At 46.5% G+C, this 14,182-nt stretch overlaps 1 protein-coding gene across 1 annotated transcript in view; it reads left to right on the forward strand.

Moving 5' to 3' along the window:
• Positions 1 to 2,018: 2,018 nt before the first annotated feature.
• SGPP2 (sphingosine-1-phosphate phosphatase 2) overlaps positions 2,019 to 14,182 on the forward strand; it is a 33,993-nt gene continuing 21,829 nt past the window's right edge. The window contains exon 1 of the mRNA XM_014256130.2: positions 2,019 to 2,204. Coding sequence (XP_014111605.2) covers positions 2,019 to 2,204 — 186 coding nt within the window. The remainder of the gene's footprint in view (positions 2,205 to 14,182) is intronic.

Below are 14,182 nucleotides of genomic sequence, written 5' to 3' on the forward strand. Positions count from 1 at the left end.
TGCTGGCCCCAGCCGTGCACTTTCATTCCTGCTTTCCACTGCATCTCTGGATGAGATCCTATCCCATTGGCATCAGTGGCAAGGCTCCCAGCTGCACCAGCAGGGCTGTAATTTTACTCTTCAAATTAACATGTTACAAATTTTTGTACACCTTGACATATAGGTGGACAGAATAAGAATTAAATAGTTTTGAAGACTCTTTCTGCAACACAGTGAAAATAACCATGAAGGGACTATGATTTGAAGGCATCCAGCTTTAATGAAGTTAGTCTATGTAGAAAGAATTAAGCAATATAAATGCAATTTTTAATTAAAATTCCATGCCTGTGGATTTTTCACATATCCAAGGAAGAGGAAAAAGAAGACAAATGTTTCCCAGGTACTTATGAGTGCACCTAGTAAGTTTTACAGCAATTAAGAAACAAACCCAGAGGAAAACAATAAATAATTCCCCCAAGTAAGAGAGTACAAACACATAATCTGCACAGGCTGCCTCCCTCCTCAGTCCCTGTGAGCTGGCTCTGCTGTCAGGAGAGCTCTGCCATCACGGCCAGGGCTGTGTCTGCACACACCTGATGTCACCTGGAGGCTGGGCAAACCTCTACTGATAGAAGATTGCATTTGGAGAAGACAGAAGAAAATGAATCACACAAACAATTAGACGAGATCTGTGAAGTCTGCCCTGGATTGTGCATGGGGGTGATGAAGACCTGTCCCTGGGATTCCTCACAGAGGCCATGTGGCCCATGGCCATGGGTGATGAGATGACTCTGCCATCTCGAGAGCAGTGGCACTCCTGGGGCCTGGGTGAGCATCTCCTACAGGCAGCCCAAACGGTGGCACAGGGACACACCAACTTCCTAAAAAGCAAAGGAATGTGGCTTTGGTTTCCAAGTGCTCCATAAAAAAAATCCTTGGTGCAATCTTGCATAATTTGGGGTATTTGAGAATGAAAAAAAAAAAAAAGCAACAAACTTTAAATGAGTCTACAATGAGTAAATGATGATTGTGCAATCCTTGTACAAAATATATTTCTGGGAATAAAAATGGGCTGTTCTAAAAAGAAAAAAAAATGTATTGATGGAACTAAGATGTTAAATATTACAAAAGTAGGAATCAGCAGGCAAGGTTTGCAGCCCCAGAACATGAAGGGCATCTTCCAAGTGATTGCTCCTCTTTTTCTGTAGGAAACTCCATAGCTGTATTTAAGGGAGAAAATATTTGGAGATGTATCCTTATAGGGGTATGTGTACATGTGATGTATACAATGTAGATCTGCAAATATTTGGGAAAAGAAATAAAAGCTGATTGCAAAACCGGACAAAATGAAACCAGGGACAGCTCAGGGTGTATTTTATACCCATGAGATGAACTGACAGAAGATGAACCCATGTAGCATGGCATCCGCGCCTAAGTGTTTTTCCCAAAGATTTTGGTGTGATTCAGGGCATTCTCTCTTCACGTTAAGAAGATAACAGGAAAAACATCATGGCAGGAGAAAACACCAAAGAAAAAGACCACGCTGAATGTCCTGCCCTCACCGGGGGTACCGCGGGGTTGGGAGCCGGGGAGGGGAAAAGCAGGGCCCGGCCGGCAAGGGGCGCTCCCGGGTGGGGCAGCGCACCTGTGCGGGAGGGGCGGGATATCGCACCTGTGCGGGAGGGGCGGGATATCGCACCTGTGCGGGAGGGGCGGGATATCGCACCTGTGCGGGCGGGGCGGGATATCGCACCTGTGCGGGCAGGGCGGGATATCGCACCTGTGCGGGAGGGGCGGGATATCGCACCTGTGCGGGAGGGGCGGGATATCGCACCTGTGCGGGAGGGGCGGGATATCGCACCTGTGCGGGAGGGGCGGGATATCGCACCTGTGCGGGAGGGGCGGGATATCGCACCTGTGCGGGAGGGGCGGGATATCGCACCTGTGCGGGCGGGGCGGGGCGGGGCGGGCGCACCTGCCCGCGGCCCCGCGGCCGGCGGGGCGCGCTGGGGCCGCGCTGCGCGGAGGCTGGCGGCAGCATGGCTCGCTTGCTGGGCACCCTGCGCAGCTCCCAGCCCGTGGCTCGCTTCCAACGCTCCTGCGGGCTCTTCCCCGCCGGCGAGGAGGGCGGAGGCGGCGGCGACCCCGCGGAGGGGCCCCGGGACCGCGGCGCCTGCAATGGAGCGGGCGCACCGCGCTGCCCGGCCGGAGGGAGCGGCCCGCAGGTGAGTGCGGCGGGGGGGCCGCTGTGACTCAGCAGAGCCGCCCCCGGCACCGTGCGCGCAGGGATGCTCCGGGAGGGTCCCCCCGCATCCCGCAGCCTGCCCGGGCAGGGAGCAGGGAGACAGGGTTCTGGCTGAGAGCGAGGAGCGCCGTGCGCTGCCGCAGCCCGGCCGCATCCTGGCCCCGCCGGGGAGGCGTTTTTGGGCTCTCCGCGCTCCCCCGTCGCTGGCTCCCCCGGGATGGGGCGGTCGGTGCCGGCGGGAGTTGCCCGCAGAAGGGCCTGCGGGCCACCGCAGCCTCGGCCCCGGAGATGCGGCTGGGAAGGAGCAGCTCTGCTCCCCGCGGGTCCCTCTCCGTGCGGGGCGCACCTGCCGCGGTGCTGAGCGCTCCCCGGTCCCTGCCCTCCGCACGGGCTGTGCCCGCAGCCGGCCCCGCTGCCCGGCCTGCGCTCCCAGAGCCTCAGCCCTGCTGATCCCGGCCGAGCTGCACATGGAGACGGGCTCAGCTCCCCCTGGCCAGGCAGGTCGCGGCGTTTCCCGGCAAGGTCTGTAATTCCCCTGTGTATCAGAAGGGAACAGGGAAGGAAGGGTATGATGCAACTCATGTGTACAGGTCGGACAAGCTGCTTTTTCTCTCACTGTAATGGCTTGGATTCATTAGCAGATCGCTTTGTGGTGCCTTTTGGAAAGCAGGTGTGATAATGGGCTTCCAAACACTACCTGCAACATAAACATGGACCAGCCATGAATGTCACAACTCTACCACTCCTTCCCTTCCATACTATTTTACTGTTCCCTGTTCACATCCAGTGCTCAGATTCCCATTTCAAGCATCTAAAATTCCTCCTTAGCTGCTGCTTGAATCTTTCTCAATTAGATGTAGTTCAGTCTGTTCACTTCTGGACTACAGTGAGTGCTCTTTTGGGTAAACTATGCAGATAATTCACTAAAAGATGTATTGCTGTATAATGTATATAAATGATATTGCTTTCTTTTGAACAGTGGCGTAGTTCATGTACCAGTGTTGATACTAAAATCCTGTCAAGTTAATGCTCCATGAATGCAGCTGTTCACCTTGAGCAATTGTTTTGGGTTTCATGAAGTAAGGCACAATTACCTTTATGTGAAGGGTGAGTGTGTTCTGAGTGATGGAACTTGGAGATAGAAGCAGAAGGGTTTGTTTCTACAGAATTATGACACAGAATTATGACATTCACTTCTGAAACATGAAAGATGGGTTCAAACACCCCCAAAACGGAAATGGGAGTAAGAGATTGAATGGTGTTTCAATTAAGTGCTAGCATTATAAAGAGAGGCTCTCTCTGTTCCTTTTTATTGAAACTGGAAATGAAAAGTCTATTTTTACAAGGAGGGTCTTCCACAACCTGACAAGAAATGTGAAAAGTGAGGCTAGGGCTCAGACCCCTTGCTTTGTTGCTAATGACCTGGGGTTCCCCTGATGTATCTGCAAATAAGCAGGTTTAGGAGTCTCATTCACATAGCAAATTCCTTGGCCATGAATTCTCTATGGACAGTGGAATTTTCTTGCTGCTAGCTGCAAGTGTTTGCAGAAAGGTGCTAAAGTGCTGCTCCTGCATCTCCCTCCTGGAGTCTCGTGTGGCTCATGATTCATCATTGCCCCTGTTTGTGTATAACCTGGAGATTAAATGTATGGTTAAAAGAAAAAAAAAGGCCCCAAGGCTTGATTACAGTGGCCAGCAGCAGCATGAGTGGCTGTGTTTCTGGATCTTTGTAAATCAGTCCTGCCTGCCCCACAGGAGTTGCCATGAGATCAGACAAGGAATGAAATGCTTAGATGTGACACCTGTGGCTGCATGTGTTTCTTAAATATTGAATCAGTCACCTAACCCATGTTCTTGATGTTCCTTGGTTACCAGATCATTTAGAATCACTTTCTAATACCTCAAATGCAAACTCTGGTGTCTGCGAATGATACAGAATGGTGTTAGTCCAACACATTAACTGGGTTTATGTCCTAGCTTGGTCTAGATATTGAATCTATGGGTTTTTAGTGGAGAAACTGCCTGGGTTTATTACTATAGAAGACAAGAGAGCAACTTCCTGTAACATGCTGTCTCTGGCAAATACTAGTTTCTTTTCTGTACTGCTTTCTATTATTAGTTTGTTTCACAAGAAATTTATTTCTGGAATAGCTAAAAGGTATCTTTTCCTGATGCTTTGTAGGGAACCCTCAAGCTGTACTCATAAAAACACCCACCTACTACCTGAAGCTGGTGTTCTGTGAGTGGCCAAATAAAGGCCACATATATTTAAAAAGTGGAGCTTTGCTTATCACTAATCTCCTGGTGGACTTTTGCTCCTGAAATTGATAGCCTGAATGAAAGGGTACAAAGGGAAAAAACAACCTTCTATTCAAAGTTCTTTGTAGAGATTTGTCTGTCTCCACTCTTCCTTTCCCAGATGCTTTATCATCTCGAGATCTGTCTTCCTGCCTTTGAGAGAGTACAGTTCATGTTTACACTGTAGTTATTCCTTAACTGTCAGAACTGCTCCAAACCGGCGCAATGTTTACAAACTGCCTGATGATGTTTAGTGATTGTATGGCTCTTGCTCATGCTGCAGGTGAGCAGGATAATAACCAGGATAACAGCCAGGTGATGGTAACAGAAACAGAGAAGGTAGGTACAAACTGCACATCCATCTCAAACTGCACATGTATTACTGTCACCAAAAATGTGGTCGATTATTTGCAGGATATAGATGAAAACACTGTTTTTGCTGTGATGGGATGGCTGGTAATTTGAAGCATCCTTGCTCTAGAGCCTGAGTCAAGGCCTCTCTTCTGTGGTGGTCCCTTGCAATAGATTTTTGCATCAGCCTCAGAGTCTTGCTTTTTCTTTTTAAATTGTTTTGCAGGCTTACTTAGTTTCATGCTGTTTCCCTTTCCATGCAGCAGTAAGTTGGTGGTAGCTGAGGTGGGTTCAGCAGGAGAGGCAAACCCTTGTGAAAAAAGCCCATGAGCACTGCTAGAACAGTCATTTTTGCCTCAAGTACTGACACTTTGTTCCCCTAGAGAATACAGCTGAACTTTTGGAAGCTCCTCAGTTTGGAGCTGCAGCTGGGGAAACGTGAGATCCAGTTTCTTGTTTCAATGGGCTGAGCACAGGGCTCACATTCCCCAGCAGCGCTCCCGCGCTCCCGTACTCTGTGTTCCGATCTCCCCCACCCAGAGTGGCTGCTGAGGGAGCTGGACCATCCTGCACGTGTCCAGCTCTTGGTTTGAGGTTTAAGCAGCCAGTAAGGGATAGTGTTAATCTTTATGAGTGAGATGGTTTCATCGGGGAGTTTTGGCCAGCCCTGAGTGACGGTGCTTTGGAAGGTGACAGTGGAGTCACATCCACGGTGTGTGGCAGCCCTGTGAGAATCTGTTAGCACTGGGTTTGCCTCTCCTCGGGGAGCAGCCTTGCATCCCCTCTGGAGAACAGGCTGCAAAGACAGGTACCTGCCGTTTGTTACCATCTCATCTTCAGGATCTTGCTGCAGAAACACCTGAAGCTAACAAGTCTGTGAAGCTTTGCTGATAGCAGTAGAGACCCTGTGTGGTGCCTGCTGCTGAGGGAGTGGTGCTGGCACAGGGGCACCCGAGGGGCTGTGCCAGCAGCCCAGGGCTTACACTGATGATGATGATGATGTGCTTCATGACTCATTGCTTCCTGGATCACAGCCTGAGTCATCTTTTTGGAGGCCACTGGACCTCATAATGAGGAGCTGTCAGGATCCTAGGATTAATTCCAGTGCTTGGAGGTGAGCCACTTACTGCTTTATAATTCTGCTGAATGTCTTGGGCCATTAGTTTAGATATCAACCAGAATAATAAAAGTTAATCTGCTGTCGTTTTTCTCGTTTGGGTCTCTGGAGAGCAGGAGTAGATTTAACAGACAAGAAGCCAGAGAAAATGTGTTCTGGAAAATTCCTTTGGGCAGCCAGTTCTTTCAATTTCTCTTGCTTTCATGCTCTGTAGGGAATGTGTATGGGTCATCTGGGCAGTGGAAGGTGACTAATGGCTGCTATGGCAAGTAAATCTGAGGTCTAGAGGGTACAGGTAGTGTTGTCTAAACCATGATGTTTTTATTTAAAATATCTGTTCACTTTCCTGCTTTAGAGGGTTTCATATCAGTCCAGTTTGGTTAGCACCTGTAACTTACTTTGCCAGGGTATACTGCTATTGGTCTAGATGTGGAGACTGTGAATGCTTCAATATGGATTTAAATCACTGATTTACTTATTTTATTACTAACCTTTGGAATATTTATTACTAGATATAAAAATGAAAACATGTATAATGTTTCCTTTTGAAGACAGCTGCCAGTTGCAAACCACTGCTAACAGAGTTCCCTGAGCCTGTGGGTTTTGGCACACATGAAGTGGTCACTACCACCCCAGGCCAGGTGGTTTTTATCCCCTTTGCAGCTTGCTCCATTGAATGGAATTATAACTACTTACTTAAGTCAACCAGTTAATGAGGAGTAGTGCCTTTAGTGTTCCCCATTGCCATTTCCCTTTGCAAAGAGAGAATGTTGGGGTACTTTATTTTACAGGAGGAGTCGGTGTCAGACACCTCAGATGTGCCACAAGAGCAAAGCCTGGATGTTTGCAGTGGAAAGGGTCCAGAGGCATCAGCAGTGAGGAGCCTGTTCCCTGACAAATATACAGCCCACCCACCAGGATCTGTGGCTTGAAGCAAAGGGCAGAGCAAGCAAAAGACTGAAAGACAGGTCTAGGGAGGAGAGGGGAGTCCCAGAAGGGCAGCTGACACCCATGTCACCTGCAGGTGTGAGGTGCCAGGGTGAATTTTGAGCTGGCACTGACTGAAGTATTAAAGCTTGCAAGCACCTGCCAAAAAAGTGCCACCAGCACTGTGCCAAGCACTGCTGGCTGGGGGAGCACCAAGGGGGCTGCAGCCACAGCAGGGCTCATTCAGTGGGGTAGGAGATGCAGGCCTTGGAGGAGCACTTGGCAACATCAGGTTACATGTTGGTCTCCTTGTGTGTTCCTCCATCACAAACAGCATCAGCATGGCCTGCACTAATTGCAACTAATAATGAGGCAGCGAGTGAATTAAGAACATCTTATCTGCGGCTCTCTTCCCAGAGGTGGGCTGGTTGCTGAGGTGTCCTCCCGTGTGCCTCTCCACAGCCACAGCTGCAATCTGAGCACATCCCTTCCTCCTTACAGGAGTCTGTGCCTTTTGGGAGCACGTGGACAAGGCACCTGTATATGTGTGATGGTACTTAACCCAAAGCTCTTTCCTAAGGCACTACCTTGGCAAACTGCTTTGATTTGAATCCTGGAGCTGTCTACTGGCAAAGAAGTCACTTCACCTTGTGCTGGTGCCTGATTGTAAGAGATTAAAACAAATAGTTTAGTCGTCTGAAAATGGTATGGTGTTACTCTTTTTATGTTCCAGAAGCCTTGCTGCTCTGTGGCTCTCAGAACAGACATCTGCCATGGAACTAACCTTTGTGCAAAATTATCTGACTGGATTCATGATGCTGCTGTGTAGAAATAAATGATTAATCTTTGGTGTCAAACTTCCAGGCTACATTTAATTTCTAAAATAAAATCTTGATGTGAGAACAAGCTTTCTGCTCTGAAAAGAAGTGTAACAGTGAAGTCCTGTTTCTCCATTGTCACTGGCCATTCCTTCGAGCTCCTGTTGGGTTGGATTAGGTTGGGTTAAGTTAAGCTTCTCTTGAGGATCATCTAAGACCTGTCTGCTGGGGCAAAGTTGAGTGTCTTCCCATTCCTCCTCCTCAGTATCTCTGCAGAACACCTTGGGTATCCAGCAGCCTTCCCATGCAGGCCCTAGTAACACTCTGACTCATTTGATTTTGGCAGGAAATCAAGACTAAGAGGTGGTGGTGCTTGAGGGAGATGGGTGGGTGTATGGGCAGGGTGACCATCTAATGCTGTTCTGCTGGAAAACTGCTGTTTGTGATACATCCTTCTACCCAAAAACAGTTTTAGTAACACAGTACCTTTGGAAATATGAACTACAGTAAGTTTCAGAGAAATCTGATATGTTTTGAAGCTGGAATACCCATCTTTCTGAATTGCCTAAAATTTGCTTTCTCTGTTTCTGAACTTGCCTTTTCCTTCCTCTGTCCACAGACGCTGGTGCTACCTAATCCTTAAAATACCTTCCTCAGACATTTCCAGGTGCAGGTTCTGCGTTGCACCCCACAAAATTGCAGTCTAATTCTCGTAAATTAAAATGCAATTAAATAAACCTGTTCTTCCACTGTAAAGCAGGGAGGAAGGAAGCCTTTTCCTAAGCCCTTCCCTAGCTTGTTTCTCTTACCCTGTCGTTTCCACATTGCACAAACTGGGCATCTCTTCCTGGAATGTGGGAGGATGCTGAAGTGCACGAGAAGCTCACTCACCACATCTGTCAGGGCAGCTGAAACAGCCGTGTCCAACCTCTGCCTGGCAAAGCAGGGCTCAGGGAATGAGGGGGGTGAGCTCAAGGAGGAGAAGTGCACAGCCCTGTTCATGCTGGTGTTGTGCAGCTTTCTTGGCAGAAAAATGCTGCCGACACACATCAGTGATTCATAACAAAGGTGTCAGAACTGGGCTCCTGGGGAGTTCTCCAGCAACTGGAATGACCATGAGAGGAACAGCTTTCCATAAAGAGCAGGCAAGGAAATAGATGCAAGGGCATTACCCTGCATGTTGGGAAGGTGCTTTCAGGTGTGTACTCAAAAGTCTGAAGATCATGGTGGAAGGTAGACCATTGGAGTTCCTCAGAATTATACTGCAAGAAAAGGGGTGAACCATAATTCTGATGCCACGACACCACTGTGTGGAGGAAGGTCAGAATGCCTTGCCTTTTTAATAGCAACAAACAAAAGCTCCAAAGTATTTGAGCTGGTAGGTTTGATTTTTAAAGGTCCCCTTCCAACCCAAACAATTCTATGATTCTCTGAATCATGGATGCCAACTCCCCAGGCATCTGCTAAGAAAGGAACACAGGAAATTAAATGGCCTGTGAGTTTGAGTGCCACAATGGACACTTTTTGATGGAAAGTGATGAGAATCTTTTCAGAACAGGTTTCTTAGCCATGTGGAAATCACTAGCTGGAAACGTAGGTGTGAGAGGCATGATGCCTGTGAGGTGAATTTAGAAGAAGGTGCAGTTAGGCTGGAGGATGAGAACAGAAGTCAAATAGTCTTGTCAAGCCGAAGATATGGTTGAAAATTGGCTTCTCTTCAACAGGAGCAAATACTTTTTGAAGAAACAGGTGTAGACTCAACTGTAGAATGGAACAATAGATGTGGTAGAAATTTCATGAAGGAAAAAAAGTTGTTTGAAATCACAGGTTTGACATGGTTCAATGGTGACAAACCTGAAAACTGCCCACAAAATGAATGACATTGTGCAGGACTGTTCCTTCAGCACTGCTGAAGTGTAACCTCTGATCTTTGGGCTCTGTAATTCAAGATAGGCATGTTAGGTGCTGTGTCTGGAAAATGCTCAGTACCCCCTGTAAGAATTACCAGGTGATCAGGGAGTGGAAGAGAGAACAGTTATGTCATTTTTGAATGCTTATAATGCTTTCCTTCACAGGAAGGAAGCAATTTGTTCCTTGTCTGCAGTAGATAAGAAAATAGCCATAGGTTTCAATTTCAGCAAGAAGGTTTCAGGCTAGGTGGCAGGAGAGCAAAGCACTTGGAGATCGCCTGGAGCAAGCAGTGGAGTTTTCACCTCTGGTTCGGTAAAGACAGGTTAGACCAACTCCCACTACAGTGCTGTGAGTGTAAGCCAGCTTGGTGGACAAGCTGCACCAGCCTTAGTTTAGGCTGTCAGGAAATGTGAGGCTGTCCTTTCCAGGGACTGCAGGCATGGTCCTTCTCAAGCAATCTCAGCCTCCTTAGCAGCCACTCCCCTATCTGAAAGAGACTTTGGTTTCTTTAAGACAGCTTTCTTTACGGAAGACAACATAATAATTTTTTCTTTCCTTGTTTCTTCCTATTAATTGCCTAAACAAATTCTCTGTCAACTCTAGTCTTATGTTATTCCACTTCATATTGAAATGACTTGGCTGATTCTGCTACTTCTATGTGTGTTCCTTCACTATAAGGAAGAAGGCTAATCATGTTACTTCTAGAGCAAGATATAGAAATAAAACCTGTAATCCAGTCTATCTCCCAACTACTAATCAGAGTGTAAGGGAAATCATATGAAGAAAAAAAAATGAAATCTTCACACATAAACTGAAGTGTCTTAACTGCTTTGGATCCATTCCATCTTCAGTGTGCTGGGTGTGTGTTGATGTGCAGATGTGTGTATCTGTCTCAGCTGACCATCCTTTACAGGCTGAAGGGAGTCTTTGGATGAACACATACTGATGTATCTGTGGTGACTGGGTGAGCATTGTGCCCAGGGGACAGCATTGATGGGAGACCTGCATGTACCTTTCCCACTGTCTGTCTGGGTGGTCTCAGCCTTTGCTCTGGCAAATGCTTCCAGCCATCCCTGGTGCTCTTGGCTGTGCTGCACTGCTCTTCTATTGTACCTTGCTGAGAGTTTTATCTAATGGCCTTTTGGAATGAGTTAAGAAATTGCTGAAATACTACCAGGATCCTGCCTGATTTTCAGGCTCCCCACTGGTTCTTTACCTGAGACCTGAAAGTGCTGTGGCTCTCTGGCTTGAAGCTTGAGCATTATTATGTCTCATGCAATGACTGTCTCACTTCTGCATCATCTGATGGTTCCAGGCCACGTCCTTCCCACTAGGCCAGGAGTGCCTGCTGCTGTCTTTATTGCACATCAGCTGGGAGCTGGATGTGCCCTCTGTGTGCTGGTCAATGAGACCTGCTGCCAACAGCAGAGCTGGACAAAATGTTATCACATTTAAGGAAGATTTTCTTGTGATTTCTGTTTGTCTCCACCTCCGCATTTTTTAGGTTTTGGCTGGCTCTAGGGCCCCTCCAACAACACTCTGTAAACCTGGACAGCTTTTGAAAACTGGCTGCCTCATGTTCTGCAGAGAGTAAAAATTAATTACTTGTTTTAAAGCATTTAACCGGAGTGGGAAGCTGCACATATGTATGAGCTTGGTTAGGAGTGTTTTTGATGCCTTGGGGCTCCTTGTGTGTACTTTGTGGGTGCTGTTTGCTGTTGTCCTGCCCCTGCTGTCTCCTGACATCTCTGCAATTCCTTCCATGACTTTGTATTTGTATCCTTTGCTGCTCCCCCCTCACCCTACCATGGGTAAGGGGCTCATGGCCACACCAGGATCTCCCACTGGGGCACAGTTCCCTGGCCACCTCATGCCTTCCATGGAGCAATGGGTTGCAGTGCTGGTGCTCCAGGGAAGGTGAATGCGTAGGTGCTGGGGTGTTCTTGGCTGCTTGTTGGATCTTCAGGAAACTCAGTGTGTTTGATTGGATGGGAGAACTGAAGCCTTTGATAATCGTGGGTTTTGATTTTTCTTATTTTCCAAAATCTAGTTACCAATTTTATTATTTTTTTTGTGACTTGATAGGCTTATTTTTTAACTTGGTATAGTTAATAAAGTGATGTAAAACTGACTGCTTATGCAGAGTACTCCAGTACAGAACACTTTTTCCTACTGGTTTTATTCTAAGCAGTACAGCTTAGAATAAATAAATCATATTGTCTTTGTGTAAAGCAACATCTAGACTGGAATTTTTTATTTTTAGTTTTGTGCCTGATTTTTGGTGGCTTCTCTAAATTTAGAACCCATTTTTTTTTACCACATTAAAAAACCTTAAAATGCAAAGTATGTAATGTGTTAATTAGGGACCTTGGGAGGGAAACTCCTAATCTTTTGCAAGGCAATTCTCTTGGAAGGGGAGCAAGGGACTTCAAGAACTTCAATTAAACATGTATATCTTGTGGAAGATCCAAAGTAATTTAGAGCTGAGAACAGAGTGTTGGTTAATGGGATCTCTGGGTCAGACTCTGAGCCTTGGAAGTCTCATGCTGCACTGCTTGTCCCTAGAGACAGGGCAGGAAAAGCTGGGGTCTGTTTTGCTCTCTGACAAGACATCTCCCAGAGGAATTGCAAGGAGTAGTATCTTTGCACAGCTATTTCTTTTCCCTAAAAATACGTTTTTTAATCTATTAAGTTAGTGGCTCAGCTGGTGTTCCTTTGCTTCAGCTTTGAAGGCTAAACACTGCATATATACATCATTTCTAAAATGATGGATTTCTCCTATGCTGTGCCATTGTGCGTTATTGTATCCCCAGAGGCACCACGGTGTTGGTTTGCCCTGCTCTGCTGGCCCTGTAGGAATGTTTTGGGGATGCTCCTGTGCTCCAGGGAGGTTGGGTGGGTGCTGTGGCAGCACCTGGTGTGGGTGACCCATCCCTGTGCAGAGACTGCAAATGTGGCATGACCTTCAATAGCTGTTTTCTGTGCCAATAGCTGGGTAGTTTATTTATGGAGACTCATATATCCATGAGAGTTTCTTGTAGTCTGAGCACTTGAGGTTTTTCAAAATAGATATTCTACAGTTGATGAGAATGGTCATTTTTGTGACATTACCTGTCTTCTGTGTCAGTGAATGTTGAGGCTTATTACATCTTGCTTCTGAAATGCTCTAAAAATTCTGACTTTATCTGCAGGCTTAATTGCTGCCCATTAAAACCTCTCTGATCCAGACTGAATAGCAATGGAGATGGATGGAAGAGCTGATTTGCTGAAAGGGCTTCATGCATTGTGGAAGGCATCAGGTCACTGCAGCACATTAAGAATAACCAAGTCTAAAGATAAGAGTTACTTAAAATTAGAGATTGAATACATTTCTGGGAATGTTAGAGGATGTTAACACAAATAATGCATTTTTCTGCACTGGGGTTAGAATGAGAATAAAAAGGGAAGACACTTCACAAAGCACTGCACTCTGCTTTTGGCAGAAATATTGGGTGTAGATAGTAAATGTGAGCTAACAGGTCTGAAGGTGCATGGGGGAGGCTTGCTGTTCTTACAGTGCTTTGGGATCACAAGAAGTGCAAACATCACTTTATTACCATGCTCTACCAAGCATCTAATGGAGTGATTCTGTGGCACTCTGTGTGCCTGACAAGTGGCTGCTAGCATTGTGTCACAGACAGGCTCTGTTTGTCCCTGTCACACATTGGCTATGCACAACTGCTGGTGTAGAGTTAAAAAAAAAAAAAAGATATGCAAAACCCCCAACCAAATATGTGTGTGTGTTTTCTGATAGAAAAGGAATGGAAGAAAATAAAAGATTTTAAGAATCATGTGGAAGGACTTGGACCTGTCTTCAGCCTGGGAATATATTTTTTAACTTCACATTTCTTTTAGAACCTGATAAACCACACCTTTCAACACAAAACAGTTACTGGAATTAGAAAGTTTTATCCCTCATCCCATGAGGTTGCAAATATAAAAGCATTACCTTAGGGATGTGTCTGATTCTCTCACAAGCACACAAGCACGTAATTCCTCCAATACCTTGGAGATTAATGCTTAATGAGGAGTTAGTGGTGCCAGAAGAGGGCTTTCTGTGGGGCCGTGTTAAGTGTCACCAAATACAGTTTCAGGATCTCAGACAGAGGCATTGGAGTTGCTAATTGAACTGGGGGTGTTCTCTAAGTGGCAGATGAGACTTGAGACACTCAGACTGATTGCTCTGTCATGCAGCCAGCCACAGCATAGAGCTGTTACCCTAGAGGGATGCCAGTAACTCATCTCTGACCTTTGTGACTGATAGATGGGGGAATACTCCTCTGACCCTGGCATTTCAAAAAACGTTGACTTATCTTTTCTGTTTATTGATGCAAAAATCAATTCAAGTTGTGGGGGGTTTTATGATAGATGAATTGATGCAAGTCCTTTCCATCTTGCTTTTGTCGTTTCTGTGCAGTTAGCCTCATCTCTGCATTAAAAGCAGATGAAGAGACTGAAATTTCTAATGGCTTTTGCAATGAGTCAGAAGTGCATGTC

This window comes from Pseudopodoces humilis, chromosome 11 (assembly GCF_049639895.1).
Source record: "Pseudopodoces humilis isolate 2021_Gansu_Grassland_sample_001 chromosome 11, ASM4963989v1, whole genome shotgun sequence".
Taxonomy (NCBI): domain Eukaryota; kingdom Metazoa; phylum Chordata; class Aves; order Passeriformes; family Paridae; genus Pseudopodoces; species Pseudopodoces humilis.